We start from the raw sequence: 12186 nt of genomic DNA, 5'->3' as shown, positions 1-12186 counted from the left end.
CCCCGCCAGCCCCGGGGGCGGCTCCTCCAACACCCTCCTCTTCCCCCGCCTACCGGGGGCGGAGCGGCGAAGCGCGGGAAAATTCAGCTTCGGCTCCAATAGTACCCGATTCCGGGGGGCGATCGGGCTGTGCGTGAGCGTCCTGGCTCGGACCCTGGCTCTGCACCCCCGAGGTCATGGCTCAAGCCCGAGACTGGTCTCGGCCACGCCGGCACCCGGCACGTCACCTCGTCCCCACTTCCGGTGCGCCAGTCTGGTCCGGAGCAGGTCCCGGGCGCCGTCCACCCCCGCGCCCAACCCTCCCGCACCCGCGGCAACTCGGCGGGCTCCGGCTCTCCGTCCGCGCGGAATAAGCGACCTGGAGACCCGGGCCAGCCGGATGACGTCATGCTTCGGGTGCGCGCCAGTTCGGGACTCGGGCCCGGCGGAGGTGACCCAGAGGCGCCGCTGGAGCGCGGGACACGGATACAGCCCACAGCCTAGCTCGCTGTGGGCTGTATCCCAAACCACCGACTTGTCGCCTAAGTATTCACCGAACCAAGCGGAGTTCCGCAGATTTGCATAAGTGAATTGCAGGCTTCGGGGAGCTCGGCCAATAGGGAGCTAGAGGGCGGAGATGCGCCTGGGAGAGTCTCCGCCTTCGCTAGGAAAACAGTCACGCGGATTGGCTCCTATCTAAAGGGACAATGGTGCCGACCAATTGCTCTTGAGATGGGCAGATGGGGGCTGGAGTCCTGCACAACCAATAGGGAGCGGCCTCTTCAGAAGGACTAGGCTCCAGGCCCAATGAGGCCGGCAAAGCTCAGCGGGGCTTCTGGCGAGCGGCTGTACTTAAGGCCAACCCAATGCGGCGCTGGGCGGGGCGCCGCGCTGATCGACGGGGCGGGGGACCAATGGCGAGTGCGGAAGCTGGCCGCCCTGCTCGGGAACGCAGAGGGAGCTGCAGAAGGGGGAGGCTGAACGGAGAGAAGCAGGAAGTAGCGGTGGCCGCGGGGAGGGTGGCGGCGGCGGCGGCCGGAGCAGTGGAGCGACCTCCGGGGCTCGGCCCTCGCTGCGAGCAGAACAAGTAAGAGTGCTCGGGCAGACACCCGCCCTCGGCCCCGCCCCCCGGGGGGGCGGGTAGTGCCCCCGCCCCTCCCCCACCGCCCGCCACCCCCTCCGCGCCGCCCCCCAGCCTGCGCCCGCCGCCCCGACGGCGTCCCGGCCCGGCTCCGCCGTGGAGCGCGGCCCCCCGCCGGCCCAGCGCCCGGGGTCCTCGGGATCCCCGACCCGGCCGCCCCTCGCCCTCCTCGAGGCGTCCGCAGCGCGGCCCGGACCGAGGCCGCCGGGTGTCGCGACCCAAAATGGTGTCCGCGCCCGTGTGGGGGCGGGGGCCAGGCCGAGAGCCCCGACGGCCGGCGGGTGCGCGGGGCCGGGCCGGGGTCCGAGTCGGGCGCGCCGCCCCCCGCCCCGAGGTGCCGCGCTGACGCCGGGGGCCCGGCGGTGCCCGGCCGCCGCTGCCTCAGTTTCCCCGCCCGGCCCCGCGCGGCTCCGGCTCCGGCTCCCGCCTCTGGCGCAGCAGGCCCGGCGGGGGGGCGCCCTGCGGCCCGGCCGCCGCTTCCTGCTCGGCCCCTTCCTCCCGCTTTGGGGAAGCACAGGGCGCGGGCTGGGGGCCGCAGCCCCACGGGCCAGGCGCAAGGGGCGGGCAGCCCGGGCCTCCACCCCGCAGCCGGGACCTGGGCGCCGCCGCCGCAGGTGCCCCCGCCCGCCCCGGGGCCGCACGTGCGCAGATGTTTTCTGGGGTCCGCATGTGCGCGCCCCACCTGCGGGGCCTGCGCCTGCGCTCGGGCCTGGCCAGGTGCGCCCGGGTGCGGTGCGGTGGGGTGGGGCGGGGGACCCCGAGGCCCTCGCTGGCCAATGGAGGGCTTTTGTGCTAACCCAGAGCTTGTAGGGGGCAGGATGAGAACCCGGCTCCTCTTGTTGGCCCACTCTCCAGCCACCCCCACCTAGGTCCCAGCACTGCCAGCCTCCACCTGCCGGGACTGCTCTCCCCTTACTGGCTAAGGGCTGGAAGAGGTCCCTGAGGGTGGCCTGGATCCCTGCTGGGGACATCTCCCCTTTCTGCTCCGTAGACGCTTGGGGAGGGGGAACTGGCAGCAAACAGACCTCTCTCCCCACCACTCCCACTCTCCTCCCAAGATGTAAGTTGGCTGTCTTGTTGGCCTAGGGTGGCAGGGGAATCTTTTTCCTTTCCCTTTTTGGGCTAGGTAGGGTTTGGGCAAGATTTCCTGGCCTCTCCTGCCAACGGGAAATGGAAGGGTGAGAGCTGGAGTCTCCGGTAAAGTGGGGTGCAGAGCTCAGCCGCCATGTCAGGGTTGGGGGCCTGGCCTGCCTTCACTGTGGCAGCTGTGCCGGCAGTGCTGGTACCCTGGAGCTTTAGCCCAGAGAGAGCAGGTGGAGGGAGGGCGGGCCTGGGCGGGCCTTGCACTCTGGGGAAGCAAGGTGAGCAAGCCGCAGGTGTTTGTGACAGCAGAGGCCCTGGCTGGGGCCTTTGTGGCCAGGCTGCCCTCCCTTCTCTTTGTCTCTTTCTGCTCCTGTGTTTCATTCATTCCATCCCAGCCCATTTCCACAAAGCTCGATTCTCAGGTGCTGTGGTGAGTCCACACACCCCTGAATTGCCTTCCTGTGACCTCAACCCTCATGTCATGACCCTAACCTTATGTTGTCATATTTCTTCTTGCCCAGCCCCTCCTGGCCCCAGTCTGTTCTAGCCTGGGCTGCCCCAGTTGACACAGTAAATGATCTCAGGGTCAAACTCGAGATCTGCAGTTCCAGAGTGTGCCTCAGTGAGCTGTGATTGTGATGTGCATAACTTTTCACATTTGACATTTGTGTATACGTGCCTCATTCACCCCATTTGGAGAGAGGACCAGGAAGGTCGTGGAGTGCCCTGCCTGCTGGAACTCTGATAATTTCTTTTTGTATATTTTACTTACTGGATAGAGACAGCCAGAAATTGAGAGGAAGGGGGAGATAGAGGAGAGAGACACCTGCATCACTACTTCAAACTTGTGAAATGGCCCCCCTGCAGGTGGGGACTGGGAGCTTGAACCTTGTTCCGGATACATTGTAACATGTGCTTTCAGGTAGATGCACCAACGCTCGAGCCCTCTGGGATCATTTCTTAGGCCTGGAGCTGATGCTCCTTTTGGATAGGTGGCTTTTCAGTTCACTGAGAGTCCCAGAAGACCTGTGAAGACTGACTGGGTCTTACTGACACGAGTAAGCCCCCAAACCCAGACCACCATGTCCATTATTCTTATTAGCAGTTGGTTGATTTTGTGCTGGGGAGAGGAGAAGGCTGGGCAGCTTCCAAGTGCCCCACCCTCACCTCTTATGTTACAGGGGTTTCTGAGGAGTGTCTTGTCCTCTGCTCTCTGGAGCCTGGTTTCAACTCCAGTGTGTGCATCCCACCTCCCTGGCAGTTTCTAGGCTTGGAAAGTGATATCTATCTATCTATCTATCTCTGCCTAGCTCTCTCAGCACTGTGGCAGAGACATGCCCCAGTTGGTGCACTTGTTGGGCTCGAGAATCAGTAAATGAGAAGACTGGGGCCTGTGTGCAAGGCTCAGATTTTATTCCTCTTTCGTGCTGTCTCTCTCAGGTTAAGGGCTCGTTGTCATGGGGGACATGAAGACTCCTGACTTCGATGACCTCCTGGCTGCCTTTGACATCCCTGACATCGATGCAAATGAAGCCATTCACTCTGGGCCAGAGGACAGTGAGGAGCCTGTAGGCTCAGGGAAGCCAGAACCTGGTGGAGGAGGCACGTCTGGAGTAGCTGCAGCCACTGGGGACGGAGCTCCTGCCCAAGCCTCAGAGGACCATGGCCTGCCCCCACCCGATATCTCGGCTGTGAGTGTCATCGTCAAGAACACCGTGTGCCCAGAGCAGCCGCCGGCTGGGGGGTCATTGGATGGGGCCCGGGCAGGGATGCCGACTAAGGAGGGGTCTGGCCTTGGGCCTCGCCTTATGCAGAATGGTTTTGGGGGCTCAGATCCCCCCCTTGCAGGAGCTGCCCGGTCTTCAGCGCCTCCTGGTGGTGGGGGCACCTGGAAAGAGAAGACCCTGGAGGGCAAAGTCCCTTTAGATCTCTTTGCTCACTTTGGGTCCAAGTCTGGGCGGTCCTCCGAGCCTTCCCCACCCTGTGAAGGAGCTGCAACGTCCCCTCCTTTCCCCACATCCTTTGAGCTGGCTCAGGAAAATGGCTCAGCCCTGCTGCCCCCCGGGGCCCTGAAACAGGAGTGCTGCACCCCTCCACTCCCCCAGGGCAGCAGTCCCCAGACCACAGACTGCCCCTTCAGCACCTCACCTCCTCGACTAGAGGGGGTACCCTTCATCAAGAAGTCTCCTGGGCACCAGAGCCCTTCCGCCTCCCCCACAGCGCCCAGCTGTCCCTTGAAGGAAGAAGAGGACAACGAAGGGCCTGTGGACAAGTCTCCCCTGGGCAGTCCCCACAGCCCTTCCAGTGGAGCTGAAGCAGCCGACGAGGACAGCAATGACTCCCCTGCCTCCTCCAGCTCCTCCCGGCCCCTCAAGGTGCGCATCAAGACCATCAAGACCTCCTGTGGCAACATCACAAGGACTGTCACTCGAGTCCCCTCAGACCCTGAGCCTCCTGTCCCTGAGGCCGAAGGGGCCCCAGGAACTGAGTCTGGCCTGAAGCTGTCCCCAGCCACCACCACCCCCGAGGGTCCGAAGGTGGTGAGTGTGCAGCTGGGGGATGGCACTCGGCTGAAGGGCACTGTGCTGCCTGTGGCTACTATCCAGAGTGCGAGCACTGCCATGCTGATGGCTGCCAGTGTGGCCCGTAAGGCCGTGGTGTTGCCGGGGCCCACTGTCACGAGCCCCAAGGCTGTGGCCAAGAACGTGCTGGGCTTGGTGCCCCACGCCCTGCCCAAGGCCGATGGGCGGGCCTCGGTGGGGACAGGTGGCCAGAAGCTGAATGGGGCTTCGGTGGTGATGGTGCAGCCATCCAAGCCGGCAGCAGGGCCAGGCGTGGTGAGCGGCACGGTCATCTCCCGCACCCAGTCTAGCCTGGTGGAGGCCTTCAACAAGATTCTCAACACCAAGAACCTGCTGCCCGCCTACCGGCCCAACCTGAGCCCACCTGCTGAGGCCGGCCTAGCTCTGCCACCTGCCGGCTACCGCTGCCTGGAATGCGGGGATGCCTTCTCACTGGAAAAGAGCCTAGCCCGCCACTATGACCGGCGCAGCATGCGCATCGAGGTCACCTGCAACCACTGCGCCCGCCGCCTGGTCTTCTTCAACAAGTGCAGCCTGCTGCTGCACGCGCGTGAGCACAAGGACAAGGGGCTGGTCATGCAGTGCTCCCACCTGGTCATGCGGCCCGTCGCCCTTGACCAGATGGTGGGCCAGCCCGACATCACACCGCTGCTGGCTGTGCCGCCCGCGCTGGCCCCCCCAGCCCTGCCCGCCCTGGTTAAGGGCGACGCGGCTGTCACTTCCTCCTCTGCTGCTGTGGCTGCTGTTGCCACCATGGAGGCTCCTGTGCTGCCACTGGCCACGGAGCCGCCTTCAGCACCTGCCACTGCCTCCTCCACCTGCTTTCGCTGCCTGGAGTGCAAGGAGCAGTGCCGCGACAAGGCAGGCATGGCTGCACACTTCCAGCAGCTGGCGGCCACCAGCAACGTGAGTGGCCTCCTGACCTTCCTATCCCGGGGGTCAGCTCGGGGAGGTGGTGGGGCCAGGGGCCAGGCCGGGCAGCTCAGGGCATCTGGCCTCCCTCCACCCACCTGTGTCTGGGCCCGGTGTCGCTCCACCTGACAGGTGTGTCCAACCTGCCCCATGATGCTCCCCAACCGATGCAGCCTGGGTGCTCACCAGCGCATGCATAAGAACCGGCCGCCCCACGTCTGCCCCGAGTGTGGGGCCAACTTCCTGCAGCCCAGCTTCCAGACACACCTTCGGGATGCCTGCCTGCACTTCTCACGCCGGGTCGGATACAGGTGCTTTCTGGGCCTCCCTGCCTTTCTTGACACCCTTGTCCTGAGGATGCTGTGGGGTGGCCACAGAACCCACCCTCCTCTAGCACCACACTTTCTCTCCCAGGTGTCCCAGCTGTGCAGTGGTGTTTGGGGGCGTGAACTCCATCAAGTCCCATATCCAGACGTCACATTGTGAGGTTTTCCACAAGTGCCCCATCTGCCCCATGGCCTTCAAGTCTGCCCCCAGTGCCCACGCCCACCTCTACACCCAGCACCCCAGCTTCCACACGCAGCAGGCTAAGTGAGTCCCTGGGCAGGCGGGGGTGATGAACGGAGGGTGAGCTGGAGGAGTGTGCTGGCAGGTGTCCATGGTCACACCGTCTTCTCTGTCCCCTGCAGGATGATCTTCAAGTGCGCCATGTGTGACACGGTTTTCACCCACAAACCCCTCCTCTCCTCACACTTTGACCAGCACCTGCTCCCTCAGCGCGTCAGTGTTTTTAAGTGCCCATCTTGTCCCCTGCTGTTTGCCCAGAAAAGGACCATGCTGGATCACCTCAAGGTACAGGAGTCAGGGCAGAGGCTGGGTGTCCCCAGGGGCTGAGGGTTTGCTAGGAGGACCCCAGGTTCTGGCAGGGCTGAGCCTCCCTCCCCAGCAGTTGTTTCATCTCTTTAGAACACACACCAGGCCGGGCACGCTGGGGAGGAGGTTTCGGGGCAAGGGGCCGGGTCGGCCCTGCTCACCCCCAAGACGGAGCCTGAGGAGCCGCTTGAGTCACAGGCAGGAGGAGCGCCTGCAACTGGGGAGTCGTCTTCGTCCTCTGAAGAGGAGCCCCCCAGCTCCCCTGAGCCCCCTCGTCTCACCAAGAGGCCTCGGCCCCGAAGGGAGCTGGGTGGGAGCAAAGGCCTCAAGGGCGGGAGCGGGGGCCCCGGAGGCTGGACCTGTGGCCTCTGCCACTCCTGGTTCCCCGAGCGGGATGAGTACGTGGCACACATGAAGAAGGAGCACGGCAAGGTGAGCAGGGCTCCAGGGAGCGGCTGGGGGCCTTGGGTGAGGGGCTCAGGCCCTGCTCTGAGACACCCCCCCCTGCTGCCCTAGTCGGTGAAGAAATTCCCGTGCCGCCTGTGTGAGCGCTCCTTCTGCTCGGCCCCCAGCCTGCGGCGCCACGTCAGGGTCAACCACGAGGGGATCAAGCGTGTGTACCCCTGCAGGTGAGCCCACCCTCTGCCCTGCCCTCTGCCCAGGCCTGAACCTCCCCCCCAAGCACCTGATTGTGGAGCCCTGGCCTCCACCGCAGCCCTCTCCCCCGCAGGTACTGCACGGAGGGCAAGCGCACCTTTAGCAGCCGCCTGATCCTGGAGAAGCACGTCCAGGTCCGGCACGGCCTGCCACTCGGCGCACAGACCCTTGGCCGGGGGGTCGCCTTGACCCAGGGCACTGGCACCAGAGCCCAGGTAGGTGGGTGTAGGGTTCTGTGGCTTTAGGAGGTAGGCGGGGATGCCAGGACTGTGGGGTTACAGAAGCCCCTTCCTCCCCCTGCTCCAGGGCTCCGGGCGGAAGCGCCGGCCATCTTCTGACTCCTGCAGTGAGGAGCCTGACAGCACGACGCCTCCAGCCAAGTCCCCCCGGGCCTCCGCAGGCCTGGGCCCCCCGAATTTCCGCAGCGCCATGCCTGTGGAACAGGGCCTTCTGGCTGGGCTGAGGGTGGAAGGGGGCGCCCAGCAGTGCATTGACTGTGGTCTGTGTTTTGCCTCCCCCGGTTCCCTGAGCCGGCACCGCTTCATCAGTCACAAGAAGAGACGGGGTGCAGGGAACGCCACCTTGGGCCTAGGTGAGGGGGAGGAGGAGGCCCCCGCTCTGGCCAGGTCTGACCCAGAGGGTGGGGACTCACCCCTGCCTGCTTCTGGAGGCCCCCTGACCTGTAAAGTGTGTGGCAAGAGCTGCGACAGCCCCCTCAACCTCAAGACCCACTTCCGCACACATGGCATGGCGTTCATCAGGGCCCGGCAGGGGGGCAGTGGGGACAACTAGGCCCCAGCTCCATCCTCTGGGGGCCCGGGCCTCTGTTGCCACTTAGTCCCCAGCCAGGGACTTCCACCCAGATCCACATCATGTTCCACTCCTGTTCCCTCTGGCCTGGCCCCGGAGACAGAGCTTTCAAGAGTTACTTGCAACGCACCTCTGGGTCTGGCCCCAGCACCTTAGACTGGGTACTTGGGCCCTCCTCCCTGAGCCCAACACTACTTCCCTCCTGTGGCCCACCCGCCAGGACTCCTCAGGCACAGGTGTCCTCCCAGCCCAGCCACACCCACCCAGCCAGCCCCTACCCCTGCAGTGCCTTTCACTTGTCTTTCTGTTCTCCCTCAGTAGCCCGGGGGGTTGGTGGGGACGAGGCCTGTTGGGGTCCAAGGAGGGGGGCCAGGCTCTCAGGAATCCTTCTGTAATAATACTAACATGGGGACATGGAAGGGGGCGAACCAGACCATTAAAACTGCTCGCGGTTTAATCCCCATCCAGGCTTCTCTGTTTATGGGACTTGCACAATGGGCCTGACAGGGAGGGCGGGCAGAATCTAAAGCTGGGAGGCCCTTAGCCAGGGGGTGGCACTGCCAAAGCAGCAGGAGAGGGTGGTCTCATTCTGCCTCTTCTGTATCCTGGTAGTTGAGTCACTAAAGCCTTTGTCCCCTTCTCACCCTCCCCCCCCCCAATTTCCAGTACAACTTAGAAGTGACACAGGTGGCTAACTAAGGACTTTATTTCAAACAAAAATTAAAAATAAAAAATTGAGAGCTATTTCCCTGGGTGTGGGGGAGGGGTGGGGCAAGGAACTCCCCATAGCTGGGCCGACACCTTTGGGGGGGGGTGCTCCTTTCCTCACCCTGTGCTGGGGGGCCAGGGACCACCTGCCAAGTGCCCGGGGCACGACTGGGCAGCAGCATGGTCAATGGCCAACCACAGGATCAAGTCCCAAGTACTGAGGGCCCACTCCCCTGCCTGGCTCCAGGACAGATGAGCGGAGGGTCTGCAGAGTGGGCCTCTTGAGCCCTGCCAAGCAGAAGGGCCCTGTGCCCGACACATGTGTCACATCTGTTCTCTGGAGGGCGGCGAGTTCTGGACTCTGCTAGGTGGTAATACTGACGCAGACAGGCCAGGGCAGCCCCAGAAGGCTGGGCCCCAAGGCTGGCTCTCCCACCCTGCCCGGCAAGCTCTACAGTTACCACATGATCCTTTGTATTTCTTGCCTTCCATTTCCTTTGGGTGGGTGGATGGGGGTGGGTGGGGTTGCCTGGTTTGGGGTTTCTCTGACCAGGGTCCTCCTGGGAAGGGTCCCTGAGTACCCCCCCCCACTTCAGGGCCTGAGAAAGAGGCTGTCACATGATGCCATTGGTGAGGTACTGGAAGCCGTCGTAGAGCTTGGTGGTGATGGAGCGCATGCTGCCGTCCACCATCTGCTCCACCAGCAGCTGCAGCTGTTCCTCCGTCATGCTCATGTGGAAGCGCTCCTTCAGGTTGCGGATGGTGCTGGAGCCGTGGAAGCAGGGCAGCTGGGAACCTGGGGGAGGGGCGAGGGGGGCATCGGGTAGGGGCTCAGGCCCCATCTGAAGTGCCCCTGCCCTCCCTCCTGAGAGAACTCCCTGCCCTGGAGTGCACTTGACTGGGCAGGGGTGGGAGGTTCTGCCTGGAGCAGCCTCTAGCCCACACGCCTACACCCTCAGAGAGGCCAGCACCCCTCTCCCAGTGCAGGCAGTGAGGGAAGTGGGGAGGAGGCTCTGGGGGCCGGGCCCTGAGCTGGGCACTTATCTGGTTGCAGGCCTCTGCCTACGCTATGTCTGACACTCACAGATGACCTGGGCCACCGTCATCACGGGGCCAGACGGGGACGCTCCTGAGCAACAGCGACAACCTGTGGGGTGGGGCGGGGGCAGGAGGAGGAGACTGGCAGCTCAGACTCGGTTCACAGGGAGCCTTGAGGGGGTGGGGCCCAAAGGCTCTGGGGTGGGGGTTGGGGGTCTCCCAGACAAAAGATGGCAAGGAGTGAGGGGCCTCAACAGTGACAACAATGCCCAGAGGCCAGCTGGGAGGAGTGGTGACAGAGTAGCAGAGCTGGCCAGGGGCTGAACAAAGGCAGGAGACACTCAGAGCAGGATAAGGGAGGGGAAGTGGGGCCACCTCTACCCAATCTAGAGGGGAGGTCTCTAAGGAGAAAGGAGAAAGCAAGAGAGAGGGAGCCCTCTGGGGACCCCGCCCAGGGGCCTGAGGTGGAATCGGCTTTCTGGAAGTTGCAGGGGGCCCAGCCCCACCTTGCTGCATGATCTCCACGATCTGCACCACCTTGTCCATGTGTTTTCGCGCTGCAATCAGCCCCTGCAGCATCAGCATCTTGTAGTAGTTGAACATGTCACCATCCAGGCCACCCATCACCTGGGAGGGAGGGAGAGTCAGGTGACAGGGGTCCTTTACAGAGCTTTCTGCCTCTTCTGTCCTCCGGGTGCTCTAATCGAGAGGGAGCTTAGCAGCTCCCTCCACAGACAGAGAATGCAGGGTGGCCCCAGTCCTTTTTATTATCTTTATTTATTGGCTAGAAACAAATTGAGAGGGAAGGGAAAGATAGGGAGAGAGACAGAGACACCTGCAACACTACTTCACCACTTGTGAAGCTTTCCCCCTGTAGGTGGAGATTGGGGCTCAAACCTGGGCCCTTGCACACTGTAATGTGTGCGCTCAACCAGGCACACCACCACTCAGCACCCCCAGTCCTTCTTGACTCACGTCTACAAACTCTGTGGTCAGCTTAAAGGCTGACGTCTCAAAGCCCAGGTTTCGAGGTGAGCTGGATAGGATGAAGCCAAAGTCGATGTGGATGATGTGGCCTTCTGCGTCCAAAAGGATGTTCCCGTTGTGTCTGAGGAGGGGCAGAGGAAAAAGGAGGCTGCTGTCAGTTTGACTGAGGCAGGGACATGTTGGTCACATGACACCTGGCAGGAGGGAGACCAGCAAACTGCTGACATGGTTTTGGGGTCTGACACTGCTATTATTAGGAACAAGAAGTGTGGCTGAGAGACAGCACAGTGGTTATGCAAAAGGCTTTCATGGCCTAGGCTCCAAGGAATAAGAGTTTCAGATTTTCCTCCAAATTGGGCTTCTGGCCTTCAAACAGACCCCAGTCTAGTAGAGCCCCAGAAACAAGGGGTTAGGACATCTGAGGCTCTGCCAACTGAGAGGCAAGCAGTGGGGGCCTCCACTCAAGTCATGCCATTCCTACTGTACCGCCACAGGCCAGAGAGACTGCCAGAGGGAGCAGACACCTATGGGAAGGGCAGGTGGAGAAAAACTTACAGTGTAGGGACTTTGTGGGGCTAAGTTTTAACTAGCTGGTAAAATCTCTTATGTGAAAACAAGAAGCTAAGGTCCGGGAGGTGGCACAGTGGATAAAACTTTGGACTCTCAAGCATCACCATAGCCAGAGCTTGAGCAGTGCTCTGATTAAAAAAAAAAAAAAGCTATCTTAAAAGAAAACAAAAACACAATACCTTAGCAGACAGTGACTACAGGTGAGCTGTAGGAAGAAAGCTCAGGAGATAAACCCCTGGACTTTGTGATTCGCACATGAATGGTCCCTAGGAGGAAGGATTAGCAAACTGAGCCTATAAATTTGGTTTCTCAAATAACCCAGCCCATAAGTGTCAACAGAGGTGTTGTTAGGATAAGAGGGCTGGCTATCTTTTCTGGGGTTAGGCTGACAGGTCAAAAGGGGGTGGGAGGGTGGCAGGAGGTCTGAGTTCCACCTGGGGGACTCCCCTCTAAGAAAATGTCACAGCACAGGTACAATCCAGAGAGGCCCTAGTCCACTGGCTCATTCACAGCTAAGGGGACAGAAGCTGGAGCACAGGAGTGGTGAACACACTCCAGGTTTGTCTGAGGGGCAGGTTCTCCTCTAGCTGCCAGAGTTAGCTTGGAAGTCTACAAGGTGGGAGAGATCATATACTTGCTTCCAGTTTGGACCCTCTATCTGTTATCACTAATTTAAGGTCTATGTCTTTCCTTTGATCAGCTGTCAGCCCTATCTGGTCCCCATTTTATTTTATTTTATTTCATATATATTTTGGATAGAGACAGAAATTGAGAGGAAAAGGGGAGATAGAGAAGGAGAGATCGGTACCCACAGCACTGTTTTTACCACTTGTGAAGCTTGTGCTC

At 61.7% G+C, this 12186-nt stretch overlaps 2 protein-coding genes across 7 annotated transcripts in view; one reads left to right on the top strand and one right to left on the bottom strand.

Annotated features, from left to right (window-relative positions):
• The first annotated feature begins 919 nt into the window (after positions 1-919).
• ZNF687 (zinc finger protein 687) lies at positions 920-8500 on the top strand. Of its 2 annotated transcripts, none has more exons than XM_007530643.3 (9): positions 920-1066; positions 3644-5691; positions 5830-6008; positions 6112-6288; positions 6387-6549; positions 6664-7002; positions 7087-7199; positions 7301-7442; positions 7534-8500. In XM_007530643.3, the coding sequence occupies exons 2-9, from the start codon at positions 3661-3663 to the stop codon at positions 8017-8019; spliced, it is 3630 nt and encodes a 1209-aa protein (XP_007530705.1). In that variant the 5' UTR covers positions 920-1066; positions 3644-3660; the 3' UTR covers positions 8020-8500. The 2 variants fall into 2 exon arrangements, with proteins under 2 accessions (XP_007530705.1, XP_060057681.1); XM_060201698.1 differs by lacking the exon at positions 920-1066 and adding an exon at positions 2046-2180.
• A 225-nt stretch (positions 8501-8725) lies between these two features.
• Positions 8726-12186, bottom strand: part of PI4KB (phosphatidylinositol 4-kinase beta) — a 47016-nt gene continuing 43555 nt past the window's right edge. For 3 of the 5 annotated variants that reach the window (XM_016191516.2, XM_060201699.1, XM_060201700.1), the window contains 4 exons: positions 10759-10891; positions 10290-10410; positions 9830-9892; positions 8726-9541 (listed from right to left, as the gene is read on the bottom strand). In XM_016191516.2, coding sequence (XP_016047002.1) covers positions 9360-9541; positions 9830-9892; positions 10290-10410; positions 10759-10891 — 499 coding nt within the window. In that variant the 3' untranslated portion in view covers positions 8726-9359. The remainder of the gene's footprint in view (positions 9542-9829; positions 9893-10289; positions 10411-10758; positions 10892-12186) is intronic. The other 2 variants (XM_016191517.2, XM_007530645.3) reach the window with 1 other exon arrangement.

The sequence above is a fragment of the Erinaceus europaeus genome, chromosome 11, assembly GCF_950295315.1.
Source record: "Erinaceus europaeus chromosome 11, mEriEur2.1, whole genome shotgun sequence".
Lineage (NCBI taxonomy): Eukaryota > Metazoa > Chordata > Mammalia > Eulipotyphla > Erinaceidae > Erinaceus > Erinaceus europaeus.
This window is presented reverse-complemented; position numbering and strand designations above follow the sequence as displayed.